Source organism: Ascidiella aspersa, chromosome 2, assembly GCF_963924565.1.
Source record: "Ascidiella aspersa chromosome 2, kaAscAspe10.2, whole genome shotgun sequence".
NCBI lineage: Eukaryota > Metazoa > Chordata > Ascidiacea > Phlebobranchia > Ascidiidae > Ascidiella > Ascidiella aspersa.
This window is the reverse complement of record NC_139448.1, coordinates 28,966,937-28,986,606: the sequence shown is the minus strand read 5'-3', so window position 1 is coordinate 28,986,606 and position 19,670 is coordinate 28,966,937. Positions and strand designations below refer to the sequence as shown.

The window sequence follows — 19,670 nt, the reverse complement described above, 5'->3', positions numbered from 1 at the left end:
TTTTTTTTCAGTTTCAATTCGTTTCTGAATTATGTTTTTTTTGGCTTTAAAACTTAATAAACGAGTTTTCTAGTCGCCGAAATATTTTGACGCCAACTCCAACGGATTTAGACTAAAATTGAGAACCAGATCAAACGATAACCAAAGGTTTTTTTTTTTTATGACGTCCTGATATAACGTTACTTTTTGACGTCACCTCTAAATTTTTCATGCAAATAAATTTGTTGTTATATTTGTTGGTGTAAGAGGAAACTTAATAAAAGTACCATTGCGTACGGCAGCGTTTGACTATGTGGCTCATCCGCTTTCGCAATAGATATTATGAAGTGAATGATATTAACGCATTACTTTAAATGCTACGCGTTCAAGCAGCACATTTTTATTTAAAATTTTAATCATAAAGAAGTTTTTGCAACGCGCGCCTAATTCATTTTTTTAATACAGAAAATGATAATGCTTGTAAAGAATCTAAGGTCTTTGTTCGCCAGCTATAGACATGTTTGTGCGACGACCTGCATGGCTTGTACGTTGCTCTTACTGTACTTTTGCTACTACTTCACGGTGGAAAATAAGTTTAACATTAACATTGAACCTACTTACGATGAACTTGAACTTGACCCCGCACGTACGGTGTTGAATGATGTGCTTTTTACCGTTAAAACTTGCAAAAAATATCACCGTTCAATTGGAAGACTGGAAATGGTTCTCAGCACTTGGTTCAAGCAAGTTTCAAGAGACCAGGTTTGTGATAGGTAATGCATGTTTTGTTGTTACTGGATAAGAATGTTCCGCAAAATTTATTATGCTGGGAATTGTACAGACTATTTTTTGCAAACTTTATATGCAGATATATTTTTTAACGGATGATTTTGATGAAGAATACCGATTGAAAACCCATGGTCATATGCACAGCACATCTTGCGGAAATTCTCACGATAGGTTAAATACTTTAAATTTTCCAAGGGATTTTACAAATCGTTTTTAAAACTATTAAAATTTAGCCGAAGTTCTTTCAAAAATACACTTCGAGAAACAACTGTTGTTCAAATCTTATTACCGTTTTGTTGTTTAGAGTTGATTTGTGCTGCAAAACTGGTGCTGAGTTTGACTTGTTTCTTCCCACAAACAAAAAGTAAGTCACTCATCAGTTTAGTTCGTCATTTTCAACAACGAGTCTTTTTTTTACTTTTATAATTAAAATGAAAAAGTATCCAAAATTTATTCATAACTTGTATTTTTATGAATTCATAACCTGTATTTTTATTTTTTTTTATGAAATAACTTGTATTTTTATGAAAAAAACAACTCGTCATGAAGGTGGTGGTGTCGCTTTGATGACGACAATTATGTAAACCCCCAAATACTTTTGGAGGAGCTCAACAAACATCACTGGAACGAGTCCGTTTACCTCGGTCGTAAAAGTATGGACCATTGGGAGGTAATAATTGGTCTACAAATGTGATGACGTAAACTCTACAGGTGATGAGTTAGAACGAACTTCTTAATTTGTATAGTTTGGTACAACGCTTTAAAACAATGTTTTCCAACCAGGGACCAAGGGGTCCGTGAGAAGGTCCCAGGGGGCCGCTAGTGCACTGAAAACTGTCCAAAGTTTTTAAGTGTGTGGTAATAACTTGTTGAGACTTAAATAAAATAGAGCGGCGAAATGTATTAACTATTTGAATACATATTGTGAATTTGTTTATATTTTTACTGATTGCTACGTCAAAAAATTCAGAGATTGAGATTACTTATTATATTGAACGATCGTCTCACACCCTATCCTTACAGTTTCCAGCGTTATTTTGGCAATTTAGGCCTTATTCCGATGAATTTAGGATTTATTCCGACGGGTTTACGTCCTATTCAGACGATTACGTTTTTATTCTGTCGTGGATATTACTGCGTATTTCGTTTATTATGTCGTCAGTCTTACTACAACGATGTTATAGATTTTTGTGCTTTAGCTAATGTTGCTGTTAGGTCTTATTATGAGTTCCTCCGGGAAACATTTCTCGTTGATGAGAATCAAAAAGTTTGTGACCATTTTTTGCATGAAAAACGAATTTCTTTATACTAGATGTTCCACATTTCCCTTTTAAAGGTTTAATTTGGTAGCTTGAGTATTAAATTTGGGTATAGCTTTAAGCGTAAAGTATAGATTCAAAAACATTTTCTAATTGACTTAAACCGCGACAAAATATCCTTTTAAAGAAGACCTTGTTTATTCAACTTTTACACATTGAATTTAGTGCAATCGTTGAAAAACGGAAATCGCAAGGACGATCAACATGAAATGCCTGCGGCTTTATCGCAAACCCAACCTTTTTGATATGGTTAGATGTAAGATTTGGCATGGTTAGATGTAAGATTTGGTATGGTTAGATGTAAGATTTGGTATGGTTAGATGTAAGATTTGGTATGGTTAGATGTAAGATTTTGTATGGTAAGATGTAAGATTTGATATGGTTAGATGTAAGATTTGGTATGGTTATGTAAGATTGTGTATGGTTAGATTAAGATTTGGTAAGGTTAGATGTAAGATTTGGTAAGGTTAGATGTAAGATTTGGTATGGTTAGATGTAAGATTTGGTATGGTTAGATGTAGGATTTGGTATGGTTAGATGTAAGATTTTGTATGGTAAGATGTAAGATTTGATATGGTTAGATGTAAGATTTGGTATGGTTAGATGTAAGATTTAGTATGGTTAGATGTAAGATTTGGTATGGTTAGATGTAAGATTTTGTATGGTAAGATGTAAGATTTGATATGGTTAGATGTAAGATTTGGTATGGTTATGTAAGATTGTGTATTGTTAGATTAAGATTTGGTAAGGTTAGATGTAAGATTTGGTATGGTTAGATGTAAGATTTTGTATGGTAAGATGTAAGATTTGATATGGTTAGATGTAAGATTTGGTATGGTTAGATGTAAGATTTAGTATGGTTAGATGTAAGATTTGGTATGGTTATGTAAGATTGTGTATGGTTAGATGTAAGATTTGGTATGGTTAGATGTAAGATTTGGTATGGTTAGATGTAAGATTTGGTATGGTTAGATGTAAGATTTGGTATGGTTAGATGTAAGATTTAGTATGGTTAGATGTAAGATTTGGTATGGTTAGATGTAAGATTTGGTGTGGTTAGATGTAAGATTTGGTATGGTTAGATGTAGGATTTGGTATGGTTAGATGTAAGATTTGGTATGGTAAGATGTGAGATTTGGTATGGTTAGATGTAAGATTTGGTATGGTTATGTAAGATTGTGTATGGTTAGATGCAAGATTTGGTATGGTTAGATGTAAGATTTGGTATGGTTAGATGTAAGATTTGGTATGGTTAGATGTAAGATTTAGTATGGTTAGATGTAAGATTTGGTATGGTTAGATGTAAGATTTGGTATGGTTAGATGTAAGATTTGGTATGGTTAGATGTAGGATTTGGTATGGTTAGATGTAAGATTTGGTATGGTAAGATGTAAGATTTGGTATGGTTAGATGTAGGATTTGGTATGGTTAGATGTAAGATTTGGTATGGTTAGATGTAAGATTTTGTATGGTAAGATGTAAGATTTGATATGGTTAGATGTAAGATTTGGTATGGTTAGATGTAAGATTTGGTATGGTAAGATGTAAGATTTGGTATGGTTAGAGGATTTGGTATGGTAAGATGTAAGATTTGGTATGGTTAGAGGATTTGGTATGGTTAGATGTAAGATTTGGTATGGTAAGATGTAAGATTTGGTATGGTTAGATGTAAGATTTGGTATGGTTAGATGTAAGATTTGGTATGGTTAGATGTAAGATTTGGTATGGTTAGATGTAGGATTTGGTATGGTTAGATGTAGGATTTAGTATGGTAAGATGTAAGATTTAGTATGGTAAGATGTAAGATTTGGTATGGTTAGAGGATTTGGTATGGTTAGATGTAAGATTTGGTATGGTTAGATGTAGGATTTGGTATTGTTAGATGTAAGATTTGGTATGGTTAGATGTGAGATTTGGTATGGTTAGATGTAGGATTTGGTATGGTTAGATGTAGGAGTTAGTATGGTAAGATGTAAGATTTGGTATGGTTAGAGGATTTGGTATGGTTAGATGTAAGATTTGGTATGGTTAGATGTAAGATTTGGTATGGTTAGATGTAGGATTTGGTATGGTTAGATGTAAGATTTGGTATGGTTAGATGTAACATTTAGTATGGTAAGATGTAAGATTTGGTATGGTTAGAGGATTTGGTATGGTTAGATGTAAGATTTGTAATGGTTAGATGTAGGATTTGGTATGGTTAGATGTAAGATTTGGTATGGTTAGATGTAAGATTTGGTATGGTTAGATGTAAGATTTGGTATGGTTAGATGTAAGATTTGGTATGGTTAGATGTAGGATTTAGTATGGTAAGATGTAAGATTTGGTATGGTTAGAGGATTTGGTATGGTTAGATGTAAGATTTGGTATGGTTAGATGTAGGATTTAGTATGGTAAGATGTAAGATTTGGTATGGTTAGAGGATTTGGTATGGTTAGATGTAAGATTTGGTATGGTAAGATGTAAGATTTGGTATGGTTAGATGTAGGATTTGGTATGGTTAGATGTAAGATTTGGTATGGTTAGATGTAAGATTTGGTATGGTTAGATGTAAGATTTGGTATGGTTAGATGTAGGATTTGGTATGGTTAGATGTAAGATTTGGTATGGTTAGATGTAAGATTTGGTATGGTTAGATGTAAGATTTGGTATGGTTAGATGTAAGATTTGGTATGGTTAGATGTAAGATTTGGTATGGTTAGATGTAAGATTTAGTATGGTTAGATGAAAGATTTGGTATGGTTAGATGTAAGATTTGGTATGGTTAGATGTAGGATTTGGTATGGTTAGATGTAAGATTTGGTATGGTAAGATGTAAGATTTGGTATGGTAAGATGTAAGTTAGGGGCACGTAACTGAGACTAAGACACAGACATAATTACTCTGCCCATTCACTCCGATCACTTTACCTTCTTGCTATTTATTTGTCTTCCATACCATTTTTATGTCACAGTGGAACAATAATCGGTTCGAGTTTGGTACCGGGGGTGGGGGAACCTGTGTTACAAGGCCTCTTGCGCAAAAGATGCTTCCTTTTGTCGGGTGAGTTTTTAATATTAATAATCCTTAAAACTTTTTAATATTATTAATTCTTAGAAGCCTTTGAGGAATCTAGTCTCATATTTATATATTCGATCGTTAGCTTAATTTGAGGTATTATTGTGCTAATTAGGAGTATTTTCAAACATGTTAGGTTTTAGTGTTTGGTTGTAGGTTAATCTTAATAAAAAATTGAATTAATTCATATAAACCTCTTAATTGGAACAATAACTTATTTTTCAAGCTTAACCGGTAACAAACTGCCTTTAAAACGAATTCAGATAAATCCCTGGAACATTCACGATTTGCCTGCTTATTTAAACGAATTGAACTATTTGTAAAAAAACACGAATCGAACTATTTGTAAAAAAACAAACAAAATTCAAAAAATTACAAAGTAATGATTGTTACATCAGGCATGTTAATAACCATACACGCGATGCATATATTTTCTATATTATGGAGTTCTTGCATAATTTATCAAATAGAAAAAGCATGTTGCTCCCTTTTCTTTAGAAATGGGAAATTCACCGACGCTTGTCGAGAGAATGGGATGGGTGAAGATGCCAATCTTGGATATATAATCACATATAAGCTTAAGGTTCCACTTGTCGAGTCTCATCGGTTTTATCATCCGTTTAAAAACCTGAGCTTATTGAACGCATCGACCTGGATGAACGCGGTGAGTTCAAAACAGCCTAAAATTAAACATCTGTGTATTTCAGGGTTTCTGGTTGTTACATAATAACATTCCGTCTAATTTTAATGGCGAAATCATTACTAAACATTCTCACTATGTGCCTTCTCACTATGATGAAAATGAATAAAGAATTATTTGAAACGATCAAAATGATACCTACTTCTGTATGGGCTTTGATATTCTTATTACGTATTACTAAAAAAGATACTTGTAGATGTGGGTGATAATGAGTAGTGAGTACTCATTTAATTGTCTTTTGTGCCTCGGCGTATCAACCTCACGGCTACAAGGTTGATACTGCATTCAAATTGAATTGTTCATTGTCGACTGCTTCTAACATACGAGCACTCCAATTGGTTCCTTGAGTAACAGACAACACTTTATTCGATACTGATCTTCATAATAATAATGATAAAGAATCTTATAACGCAAGCTTAGCCTATAAAGGGGTTAGAAGAGTTCTGTATAAAGAAAGGCAAGACGTACATACTCAATAAAATAGTTATTTGTTACATTATAATACGTAGGCATTCACGCGACAAGGACGGTTCCAGCTAAGCTTTTTCTCTCGACTCTCTTATACACGGAAATAATATTTTTGTCCCAATATGGCTAAAACAAAAGCCCTTCGATCGACAAAGCCACGTAACGGGCCAAACGCATATTCCATTCTAAAAATACCGAATTGTTGACAATATTGCGAATTTCAAAACATGCATTAACATTAAAACGGTTGTACACATGAGCCGGCGAGGCCTAACTCAGTGAAAAATGGTGTCTTTGCAAAATCTTGCTAGATCGGCAATTGATGTTTTTTTACAGAAAACTTTCCATGACGAAACATTAAACGGTGATACAGCGATAAAACAAAAATTTCCGCTTGTTTAACGTTTTCACAACCTTAAAATATTATCTTTAAATCCTGTATACCCCCCATTTTTATAAATACTTTTAAATTACAATTTTGGTATCATTCTGCCTATCTTGTGTTTTAAATTCAATTTTTAAAAACAATGTTGTGCTCAATAGAGGTGATAATGCAAACCTTTCTCTCATGTAGGCGGTTATTTGCTACGGGGGTAACAGCAAGCTGAACATTCCGCCGTCAATCAACACTTTTAGCTTGAAGAAGGATCCGAGCAGATTTATCTCTGTTTACTGCTGGCAACATTCTAACGATCCAATGTGTGCGTCTTTGAGGGAATAATCATCAGTATGGCAGAAAGCTGGCGACTTGGCGACTATGTCGACCGAAGAATCAAACAGAAAACCGAAGAAATTGGCCCAAAAACAAATTGTAAAAAAAAAATTAAAAATGTTTTAATTTTTTTTTAAATTGAAAAATTAATTTTCCAAAAAAACTTGTGCTTGTTCTACACATATTCAATCCACTATATTTTTAAAATGCTGAATATGTAGGAACAATATGCACTAAAATAAGCAAGATTCTGCCAGCCTGATGATCATTAGGCCTGATTGTTTCTTAGCTTTAATAGAAACCTGGTAAGCTTGCTCAGGATATAAAAAAATACCGTATATATATATGTATTGTAACCAGAGGTTTGGCCCAGACCACAATCCTACTAACTGTTAAGTTTGTAACATAACTAGAGAATGAAGTTGGAGCCTGTAATTAACAAAATAGTCAGATTTATAGTTTCCGATAATATCGGTTAGGAGCCGATACCCGATCAGGTCGTGATATACGGACCTACAGGGAGTGGCATGGATTGCACAACACTGTGTTCTACCCATTCACATAAGTTAAATATGGCTGGATATAGAGAAGCCCCTTAATAGAGGGGTGATACTATTCATTCACCCAATAAATTGGTTTCCATCCTATGTTATTCCATTTTGTACGATTTACTATGTGCAGCTTTTTCGTACTTTCTACTGCCAGGCGCACCATGTGACTTTCTGCCTAATAATATTGCAGTTGTATTTGTTTTATATTGCATGTCTGTAATTTCGCGGTTGCTGCTTTCATATTGATAGTTACAAAAATCACAAATTTGAGCTGTAACTTTTGGTAGTATGCTGAACTTTTGTAATCAAAACTTGTTGAAATAAAGACAAATCCAAAGGTATTTTGATGTTCCCAGTATTATTTTAAGCTTCAGGTTGACACATATCTCTAATCTAGAAAACAAAATATACTACAGCATTTACTGTGCTATATCAGATTTTGGCCGAGCAATCAGGAAATGGAATGATATACGTATTTTTGGAACTAAATCTTGCGTTAAAATAAAAAATTCTGTGTAGCCAGGATCGTTGAATAAAGGCGAGGACAAAAATTAATTATCAAAGTATATATAAAACCTATATTTCCTAGTCTATAAACAAAGCAAAAAAATAAAAACGTTACTTACGTTTTTCTAAAATAGTGTTCTGCAATCAATAAATCTAAGTAAAACAAAGTAAAATCTATAGTCAAGTTAAAAAAACAAATAATCAAACACTACTACATTTATATGGCATTCTTACTGTTAACAATATGTTCCAAAGAAACCGTGAATTGATGAAAAATTGTTACAAGGGTTTTAGCCTCACTTTAAATGGCAAACAATGTGTTAAGAGTTCAGTGATAACACTAAGGAAACCTACAATCGTCAATGTAACTGGTTCCATAATAAACGTACAGGAAGCCTATAGAGAACATGACTTTATTTATCTTAAGTACACCAATGCATGTCTGAACTACCGTAGGCTTTTTTATTGGCAACCTGCTTAATATTGGCATTTCCCGATTTTGGCATGTCTTTATATGTAAGGTTTGTTTTAAATGTTGAATGAAATAATAAGCAAAATTTGCATTCTCACTGACCAGTGGTTCTTAACCAGGGTTCGATCGAACCCTTGTAATCGACGCAGCTGTTTCAAGAGTTCGGCGAGAACGTCCCCTGAAACATCAATGCTGTTATTTCAAGTTAAATTCGAATCTCTTTTATGTGCCAAGGTGTCACGTAACGTTATAAATTGAAAGTTTGGCCAATTAACCTTTATAACTACAAGTTCATAATTTGATTATGCCCAGTTTCAGCTGCTAGGAGGAAGAAACGAATACTGAGTTTTGGCGTTCGACGAACGCTTGCAGAATAACATAGGTGTTCGACAGCTTACCAAAGGTTACGAACCACTGGCACTGACTTTGCAAACCAATTATGATTTAAGGATTACAAAATGACCAATGGATTGGCGGTAGTTTGTTTTGAAAAGTATACAGTATGTCACATTATTTCAGTCCAATGCACATTCTGCCTAAAACTAGTTTGCAACAAAATATTCTTAGATCTTTAAAACGCTGAAAAGCGTAGTATCACTCAGCACGTGTACGGTGTCTATTTTATAATTATAGTTATGTAGTATTAACCAAAACGTTATTAATAGGTAGAGTCACCTTGATTAGGTGATATGTCATGCTGGCAACTTCGCGGTTCAGTTGTTAGGCATACAAGTCGAAAATGTGCTTGCTCGTACCAAGGATCCTGGTTAACATACGCTTCTTATGCAATTTTATCAATAAACTCAACACACTAAAGACGAGAAAAGCTTGTCTGCAAGTCAGACATTCCGATCGAAATAACCCTGATATATTCGTTATGTAGTAGATGTAGGTGTTTCATATTGTGGGCGTTTTCATAAAATGTCTTTTTTTTTCTTTTGTTTTTCATAAAATGTCTTTGTTTTTCATAAACACTAAACAGCTTGTTGGGTTAAGTCACTTAACCTCTTTGCATTTACATTCCATTAACAAATTGTCAACAAACGAACTTTGTGTGTTTGCTTTTTCTTCATCAACAGGTGCTCCGCGATTTATTCAACTAAACAACTATCATTGTTATTTTACATATAAACGTAGTACCTTCAGAATTTCAAATTTCCATTAAAATGTTCAATTTTTATTTCAATGCACAAATGTCCAAAATAAGTTAAAACTTTCAGTCAGTATATAATTTCTTGACTTATATGTAAAATTTGTCAATAGTAGATCTTAAAGTGGAGCCGTATGGAACCGTTTGGGTGCATAAATTGTTCTGCTTGAAACAAAAGTGTAAAACAACTGGAGGCCAATGCTGAAATAGTAATATGCGCTTTCAGGTTATGATCGAAATATATTTGGCATCATACCGCCTATCTTGCGTTTTAAATTAAATTAAAAAAAACAATGTTGTGCTCAATAGAGGTGATAATGCAAACTTTTCTTTCGTGTAGGCGGTTATTTGCTACAGTGACAAAAGCAAGCTGGACATTCCGCCATCAAACAACACTTTTAGCTTGAAGAAGGATCCGAGCAGATTTATCTCTGTTTACTGTTGGCAGCATTCTGACGATCCAATGTGTGCGTCTTTGAGGGAATGATCATTAGGCCTGACTTTTTCTTAGCTTTAATAAATACCTGGTAAGCTTGCTCAGGAAATAAAATAATACCGTATATATATTGTAACCAGAGGTACCCGATGTCAGGTCGTAGTATATTGACCTACAGGGGGTGGCATGGATTACACAACACTGTGTTTTACCCATTCACATAAGTTAAATATGGCTGGATATAGAAAAGCCCGTTAATAGAGGTGTGATACTACTCATCCACCCAATAAATTTGTAACCACCCTATGTTATTCCATTTTGTACGATTTACAATGTGCAGCTTTTCCGTACTTGCTACTGCCAGGCGCACGTCCCGATTCCCGTGTCCCATCACAAATTAACCGACTCCGTCGACTCCGGAGGCCTGCGTCTACAATTGAACTTTGGTTGTTCTATTTTTAGCACACGTGACTTTCTGCCTAATAATATTGCAGTTGTATTTGTTCTATATTGCGTATCTGTAATTTCGCGGTTGCTGCTTTCATATTGTTAGTTCCAAAATCACAAATTTGAGCTGTAACTAGGGATGTTCAAAGTAGAATTCCAAGGTATTCTAGAATAATAGGTTTTTGAATCTAGAATAACGAATCTAGAATACCGAATCCTAGTATGTTTTTATTAAATTATTTTAATTATTTAACCCTCAATTTTTTTTGTAAGAGATTAATCTTAATCTACCCTACAGGGCCCACAATTACAGCAATAAATCGCCCAAATTTTTTTAACATGTGTACATTATAATAAAAAAAATCTCCCATATGTTTAACATTCTTAACAACTGTCATTTGAAGCAGTTGTGTAAACTGTAATATGACAACTGTCCAGGTTGTTGCCAAAACTTATATTTTTGCCAATAGTGAGTACAATGCAACACTGCACACAGAAGTCTTAAGCTATTCGGTCCTGTTTTTTCAAGCCTTGTTGGGTCTTAGGGCATATTTTTTTACTAACGTGATCTGTTATGCAGTCAAATAATGTACTGCAAAAAATACAAAGTTACTATTGACTTAACGAATTCTTGACAATTACACTGCGCATAACTGCATAACCTCGCTGAATATTGGCCTAAAGTTGACCTTAAGTAACCCTATAGCGCATTTTTTGGACGGTCAGCACGTTTTACAACGTAATGTTACTTTTGCAACTTAACGCATTTAGGGAAATTGCGAACTCCATACCAGACATTACACGTTGATAGCTCGCCCAATATCGCTTGACTGACACTTAATTATTAGACGAACGTTATCGCGAGACGCGTAACTGGTCGCCCGAAAAAACGCTGACACTGCACTACCAGGTTACATTTAAAGCAAGCACTGGAAATTGGTCGCCGCAGCGACAGGCCAACCTACCACACGCGTTTGTGCAATTAGGCGCAACAATCCGCGGTAAAACATTAAATTATATCGTTTCCAATTACCCGAAATTAACGGCAGAATTGAATTCGAATCCAAGGATTCAAAATTCTACTGTGAACATCCCTAGCTGCAACTTTTGGTTGTATGACACTTTTGTAATCAACTCTTAAAGAAATAAAGGCTGATCCAAGTTACTTTTGATTTTCCCAGTTTGTGGTGTCTAGGACACTTTAACTTTAGAGCCAGATGCAGGGAAAAAATTTAGACGAGAGAGCGATGTATTCTTTTAAGCTTCAGGTTGACACATATCGCTAATCTACAAAAACAAAATCTACTACGACATTTACTGTGCTATACCAAATTGATTTTGGCCGAGCAATCACTAAATGGAATGATATACGTATTTTTTGAACTAAATCGTGCGTTAAAATAAAAAATCCTGTATAGCCAGGATCGTTGAATATAGGCGAGGACAAAAAGTAATCATCAAAGTATATATAAAACCTATATTTCCTAGTCTATAAACAAAGCAAAAAATAAAAACGTAACTTTCTGAAATAGTGTTCTGCAATCAATAAATCTAGGTAAAACAAAGTAAAATCTATAGTCAAGTTAAAAAAATAAATAATCAAACACTGCTACATTTATATGGCATTCTTACTGTTAACAATATGTTCCAGAGAAACCATGTATTGATTAAAATTGTTACAAAGGTTTTAGCCTCTATTTAAATGGCAAACAATGTGTTAAGTGATAACACTAAGGAAACCTACAATCGCCAATGCCACTGGTTCCATAATAAACGTATAGGAAGCCTATAGAGAACATGACCTTATTTATCTTAAGTACACCAATGCATGTCTGAACTACCGTAGGCTTTTTTATTGGCAACCTGCTTAATATTGGCATTTCCCGATTTTGGCATGTCTTTTATATATGCAAGGATTGTTTTAAATGTTGAAAAAAAATAAGCAAAATTTGCATTCGCACTGACCAGTGGTTCTTAACCAGGGTTCGATCGAACCCTTGTAATCGACGCAGCTGTTTCAAGGGTTCGGTGAGAACGTTCCTTGAAACATCAATGCTGTTATTTCAAGTTAAATTGGAATCTCTTTTATGTGGCAAGGTGTCACGTAACGTTATAAATTGAAAGTTTGGCCAATTAACCTTTATAACTGCAAGTTTATAATTTGATTATGCACAGTTTCAGCTGCTAGGAGGAAGTAACGAATACTAAGTTTTGGCGTTCGACGAACGCTTGCAGCATAACATAGGCGACAGCTTACCATAGGTTAAAAACCACTGGCACCATAGAGCACTAATACTAGAGGCGACACTCGTAAATATCGACAGATCGGTCACGCTTGGATGAACCGGGTAAGATTCGACCTTTCCAATGTCGCTTGATACAACAGTGGACGAAAAAAGTGAACATGACACACTGTTGCATTCCGGGGTGCAATTATACAAACCGATTAAAGTTTGTTAGGTCTTTGTTTGCGATAGGAAGATCAGATTTGGCAAAAAATGAAGAGGAAAAAGCGCACAGGACAAGCTTGCGTCATTTTATTTTGCAGTTTAGACATCCTTGCCAAAATGACAAAATTAAACACATGTTACATAAAGAAACGTAGGTTGCTATTTTTATGTATATAGGTGATCGTTTTAAGAAAATAATAATATATTCAGGGCGTCGATTTGTGAAGCCCATTTTGAAAAAGAGAAAATTATTGCACATGCAACAAGAAAAAGATTAGCGATTGGGGCACTTCCAACATTGCTCCTGCCTACAAAATCTCATTGCAATAAAGAAAAGGTAAATATATTTTGTAAGTGCATCTGAATGTTGTATTAGTGCTCTATGCTGGCACTGACTTTACAAACCAATTATGATTTAAGGATTACAAAATGACCAATGGATTGGCGGTAGTTTGTTTTGAAAAGTATACATTATGTCACATTATTTCAGTCCAATGCACATTCTGCCTAAAACTAGTTTGCAACAAAATATTCTTAGATCTTTAAAACGCTGAAAAGCGCATCAGTATCACTCATCACGTGTACGGTGTTTATTTTTTAATTATAGTTATATATACGTTATTGGTAGGTAGAGTTACCTTGATTAGGTGATATGTCATGCTGGCAACTTATTGCTCGTACCAAGGTACCTGGTTAACATACGCTTCTTGTGCAATTTTATCAATAAACTCAACACACTAAAGACGAGAAAAGCTTGTCTGAAAGTCAGACATTCCGGCCGATATAACCCTAATATATTCGTTATGGAGTAAAGGTGTTTCCTATTGAAGGCGCATTGATATACTGTACATGTCTTTGTTTTTTGCCATAACATAAACACTAAACAGCTTGTTGGGTTAAGTCACTTAACCTCTTTACCTTCACATTCCATTAACAAATAGTCAACAAACGAACTTTGTGTGTTTCTTTTTCCATGGTACTCCGCGGTTTATTCAACTAAACAACTATAATTTTTATTTTACATATAAATGTAGTTCCTTTAGAATTTCAAATTTGCATTAAAATGTTTAATTTTATTTCAATGCACAAATGTTCGAAATAAGTTAAAAATTTCAGTCATCATATAATTCTTGACTTATATGTAAAGTTTGTAAATAGTAGATCTTAAAGTGGAGACACATGGAACCGTTTCGGTGCTTAAATTATTCTGCTTGAAACAAAAGTGTAAAACAACCGGAGGCGCTTTCAGGTTATGATCGAAATATATATTTTTAGACGAAACTAATTGGGTTACTGCTCTGTGTTCAGTGACTGATTAATACCAATCTCTCCTAAACGCAGAGTTTCAACCAAGTTGAACATTATTCGTTTTGGGTGTGGTTCTATTTAAAAGTTAAAACAATTCTGCCGAAATATGACTTTCTACATTGATCTTAGTTCTTTATTTCACGGAATATCTCTGACATGCTACGCCGTTTTGTATTAAACCGTCATACACTGGTTACAACAGAAATTGAATTTGCTGCGTATAAATATTTTCGATCAAAAATATTTAATAAATAATGAAATCCTGCGTTGGAGGCATGTTTGGAATACTATAATTTAATTACGAGTTTACTACGTTTTATATTTACCACTCACATACGAACGTAAAGTGTGATATTCGTTTAACTGCATGCGCCAAATATGTCTGACTCTACTGAAAACAAATATAACAGTGTTGGTTTTGTCTGTTTGTTTGTGATAGTGTGTGTGTGATTGTGTGTCTATGTGTGTGTTAGTTTGTGTTTGCTTGTGTGTGTATGTGTGTGTGTTTGTGTGTGCGTGGGGGTGTGCGACTGGGGGTGTGCGACTGTGCGTGTGTTTGTGTGTATGTGTCTGTGTGAGTGTGTGTTGTTAGGCAACAAAATGGTTTGAAACTTTAGGATCAAAATTAATATTGATATATGTCAAAAAACAATTTACGCACTGAACATTATTTTTTTCGATCATATAGTATTTTTTACTGAAGATAATTGAGCTGGGCCGGCACTAAATGTTAAAACCCAGATTTGTGGTGTAGGCCTACCAATTTCGAAAATTGCAATTGAAAGTCACCTTTTTGCTGCACATAGCTTACGAAAAAAATAGTAGTCTCTTTTTACGACTACCTCAGATATATATTCTTCGTGCTTGGATAATGGATATACATATGCCATGTTTGCCCACCGTGGAATGCAGGTTGGTAATTATAGAAAATATATTCACGTTCACCATGTTTTGCACAAACTCCAAAAAAATTATTAGGTCAAACTTTGCCAAATAATTATTCTTTTCGGTCAAAAAATAATCGCCCTACTGATGATCAACAACATATACCAGAAGAGGAGCTTTAAGCACGTGAGAGTGACTCTTTGAGTTATAAAGATTTGCATGATGCTGAGTTCATTTTCAGTGCAATACACAGCCATAAGTGGAGAGACATAACCAAACCCTTTACTGTGTGTATAAGCAGCGCATTCCAAGTGTTCATACTTGCGGATGAGATCAGGTGTCAATCCTAGTCTTCGCTACAAAGCTGGTTGAAGCACTTATGACTGCTGGAAATGCTTTGTTGACAACTCTATTTTAACAACTATATAAACACATACAATGAGAGAATCTACCAAAAAGTCCAACTTCCTTTTTACAACGGAAAAACTTGAAGCCTTAGCTTCCTTGCAGTATATGCACGCGTAATTTACGACAAAAGTCATTCTGTTGACTTTTTATGCGGCGGAAAGTATACGGCCCTTCTGTCTACAGAGAAACTTGTTAAGAGCTGACTTCGTACATGTAAAAAGATTTATAAGATTTGAAAACAAGTGCCAAAAGTCAGAGTTGGTGGCCGATAAGTTTATCCACATTCGTGAGCCTATGGAAGCATTAGACGTTTTTTGAGCAAATTGCGTGAAAATATACAAACCATGCAGCAAGTAGGCAGTGGCCTTTGTGGTTGATTAGACAAACCTATTAGACATAGCAGCACTAAACTCCTGTATTCTATACAGAAAATGTCCGGTAGCAACATCAGCCGATGAAGGTTCATACTCCAGCTAAAGATAATAACGTGGCAAAGCGGAAACAGGTCGAAGGAAATACGTGGCAAGGCTTCAAAACACAATACAACTACACTTGGCAGACTTAGAATTTGTGGAGTGTATGGTAACGGCGATTGGAAAACAGAATGCAAATACTGCACGACGTACATGATCAACATGAGTCGTGATATAAACTTTCAAGAGTTATTATATTTTGTGTAGCAAGTTTTGGAGTAGTTAGCAATTTGGAATGATACCGACCATCAGAATGTGTTTTTTGTTGCTTTCTTATAGCTAATATCTGCGGAACGCATTAAAGTTGACTTGCTGTAGTCTTGCTACTTTTCTAAATAAATAAGTACATCTTTGAGGATGGTGTCGATTTTGACACCACCGGCTATTGGAGGTAAACTTGTTTTCTGGCTGTTAAGGACCTCTCGCTAGCGGGATTTTAGGTAGTTACAAATAAAAGCTGGTTAATTACATTAACTAAAAATCAAAACTGAGTCACACAACGCCTCTTAATTTAGCATCATGAAAACGAAAGGTATAGCAGACATAATACAAGGCTGTAAGCAATTTCGGTGGCATACTCTGTTTGTTACGTTTAGCCACCAGGCGACTTGATAACAAGCGAAGCCATTCAAACCGTTTGAGACTTTTAGAAACTGTTTTAAAAAAGATGTCAGAGCAAACATTAGCATAGGCGTAGATAACCTTCAGTTTGTCGGCTTTCAATTTGAACAAAAGTTAGACAGAGCTGCTTTGAATAAGTTATAAAACTTGGTGTATATAAGTATGAGCAGTAAACGCCCGTTTAAATAGCTTAGTTAAAGTCGTTTTTTATCGTTTGTTGCCGCACTTAATAAACCAAACCAACTAAAGCGCGACACAGGCTTTTTGTATTTCATCTTTTTTATTTGTTTTCTACGCGCTTGTCGGCGCACATTTGTTACGGACCAATTACAATTAGCAAAACAGCATTTTGTGACACAAACCAGTGGACTTATTTTTGAACAGCATGGGATCATCGCTTCAAGTTTCTTGTAGAAAACCAAAATCAAAAAAAACTATTGAGTTTCTTAAGACTATAATCTCTAGAAGGCTGGTTGTAGGAGACGATAATTTCGTATTTTTTTATTAAGTTCTGGTTGCTGAGTAACAGTTAATTAGGTCGTGACATGAGCGTCTTCGTTCGAATTCTTAGTTCGCTAAGGTTTATTTGCGACAAAAGTAAACTTAATAATCGTCCTAACCCCAAAACTCAACCCACCGCCTAACACCAAACATAACCCATATCTCAAACCTAACCCAAACCCTTGGGAAACTTTTACTGTTGCCTACGTTGCCTCATGGCCAAACCAAAACTAATCACTAACCCAACACAGATAAAAGACTGAACTATAGCGATTAATGTAAGCCCGAACGGTCCGCAATGCCGTACCCTCCGCTTTAACTACAAATTATGGATTGCATAATATTAACGCATTACTCTAAATGTTAAGCGTTTAAGCTGCACATTTTTAGTTAAAATTTTAATCTTAATCTCGCATTAAGAGTTTTTTACAACGTGCCTAATTCATTTTTTTAATACAGAAAATTATAATGCTTACAAAGAATCTAAGGTCTTTGTTCGCCAGCTATAGACATGTTTGTGCGACGAACTGCGTGGCTTGTGTGTTCCTCTTACTCTTTTTTTGCCACAACTTCACGGTGAAAAATAAGTTTAAAAGTAACATTGGACAAAGTTACGAGAAACTTGAAGTTGACCCCGCACGTATTGTGCTGAATGATGTGCTTTTTACCGTTAAAACTTGCAAGAAAAACCATCGTTCAATTGGAAGACTGGAAATGATTCTCAGCACTTGGTATAAAAAAGTTTCGAGAGATCAGGTATGCAATAGGTTATGCATATTTTTTATGCTGGAAATTGTACAGAATATTTATTGCAAACTTTATATGCAGATCTATTTTTTAACGGATGATTTTGACGAAGAATACCGACTAAAAACCAATGGTCGTTTGCACAGCACATCTTGCGGAAATAGTCACAATAGGTTAAACACTTCACTTTTCCTGGGGGATTTTTACAAATCGTTTTTGAATCTATTAAAATATAGCGCCAGTTCTTTTGAAAATACACATGTCTTTCAAATCTTTTTTTATTTTAAATACTCTCGTTTTTACTTTAGATTTTTAAAATCAGCTTGCTGTTGTTTAGAGATGATTTGTGCTGCAAAACTGGTGCTGAGTTCGACTTGTTTCTTCCCACAAACAAAAAGTAGGTAACTCATCCTTTTAGTTCGTGATTTTCAATAATGAGCCTTTATTTTGACTTTTCAAAGCTATTCTTAAATTTATTCAGTAAAAATAATTTGTCTTTCTTACGGTGTTCGTCATAAAGGTGGTGGTGTCGCTTCGATGACGACGATTATGTAAACCCCCAAATACTTTTGGAGGAACTCAACAAACATCACTGGAACGAGTCCGTTTACCTCGGCCGCAAAAGTTGGGACCATTGGGAGGTAATAATTGGTTTACATATGTGATGACGTAAAATCTACAGTTGATGAGAAAAAATGAGCTTTTTTACTTGTAGTTTGGCAAGCAGTGTTTTCCAACGGGGGCTGAAGGGGTTCGTAAAAAGGTCCCAGGGATCCGCGAATGCACTGAAAATTGATCAAACTTTTAAGTGTGCGGCAATAACTTATCTTGTCGGGCACTTAAATAAAATAGAATCGCGAAATGTATTACCTATTTGGCTACATATTATAATTTTTTCTGATTGTCACGTTTACAAAAATCCCGAAATTTAGATTCGTATAGCCTTTGTTATGATGTCACAATACATCTTATTTTGATTGACGCATTAGCAACGGATCAGATTTTCACCTTAAACAAGGACCAATTGTTAAAGAGCAGGTGTGGGCAATTAGTTTTAACCGCGGGCCGCATGAGGAACTTAAAATGTTCTGGCGTGTCGGGTCAAAAATGGAATGTCAAAGCAATATGACGTCATACTCTGATCACGCTACAAAACAAATAGGCCAACGAGCTTGCTATTACGTTAGGAAATGTGTGCAAATGTGCAATTTAAGTCGAATTTAAAGAAGAAAAAATTTGCGATGTTTTGGCTTTAAAATGCAAACTTTAATGTCGACTTAGAGGGGTACTTGACGCATTGGCCGCAGATAAAAAATGTACATTACTTGATATATTGGCGTTATTAAAGTTATTGGGCGCGTTGACTTAAATATTAAAGGTAAAATACATTAACAACTCGCACAAAAAAACTTACAATGTATTTTTACTTTTGAAGGTTTAACTTATAGGATGTGTTACTTGCGGTACTATGGTCATATCGCAAAGACGGTATAAATCGGGAAAAATACAAACATGGCCTTAACCAAATTAGGTTGACAAAATGTGAATCGGTATGTTTCAGATTTTAGAAAACGGCCGGTATTTCGTTCATATTTTAATGACTGAATACATTGGGCAATGAAATACATAAAAATAAAATACATAAAAATATAACTAATTAACACAATTTTTCTTGCACAGGGTTTTTCAA

At 34.8% G+C, this 19,670-nt stretch overlaps 1 protein-coding gene across 1 annotated transcript in view; it reads left to right on the top strand.

The window, feature by feature from the left end:
* Nucleotides 1–449: 449 nt before the first annotated feature.
* LOC146164729 (beta-1,3-N-acetylglucosaminyltransferase manic fringe-like) overlaps nucleotides 450–19,670 on the top strand; it is a 34,222-nt gene continuing 15,001 nt past the window's right edge. The window contains exons 1-7 of the mRNA XM_083380804.1: nucleotides 450–741; nucleotides 848–939; nucleotides 1,073–1,132; nucleotides 1,318–1,438; nucleotides 5,041–5,129; nucleotides 5,643–5,808; nucleotides 6,887–7,011. Coding sequence (XP_083236930.1) covers nucleotides 454–741; nucleotides 848–939; nucleotides 1,073–1,132; nucleotides 1,318–1,438; nucleotides 5,041–5,129; nucleotides 5,643–5,808; nucleotides 6,887–7,011 — 941 coding nt within the window. The 5' untranslated portion in view covers nucleotides 450–453. The remainder of the gene's footprint in view (nucleotides 742–847; nucleotides 940–1,072; nucleotides 1,133–1,317; nucleotides 1,439–5,040; nucleotides 5,130–5,642; nucleotides 5,809–6,886; nucleotides 7,012–19,670) is intronic.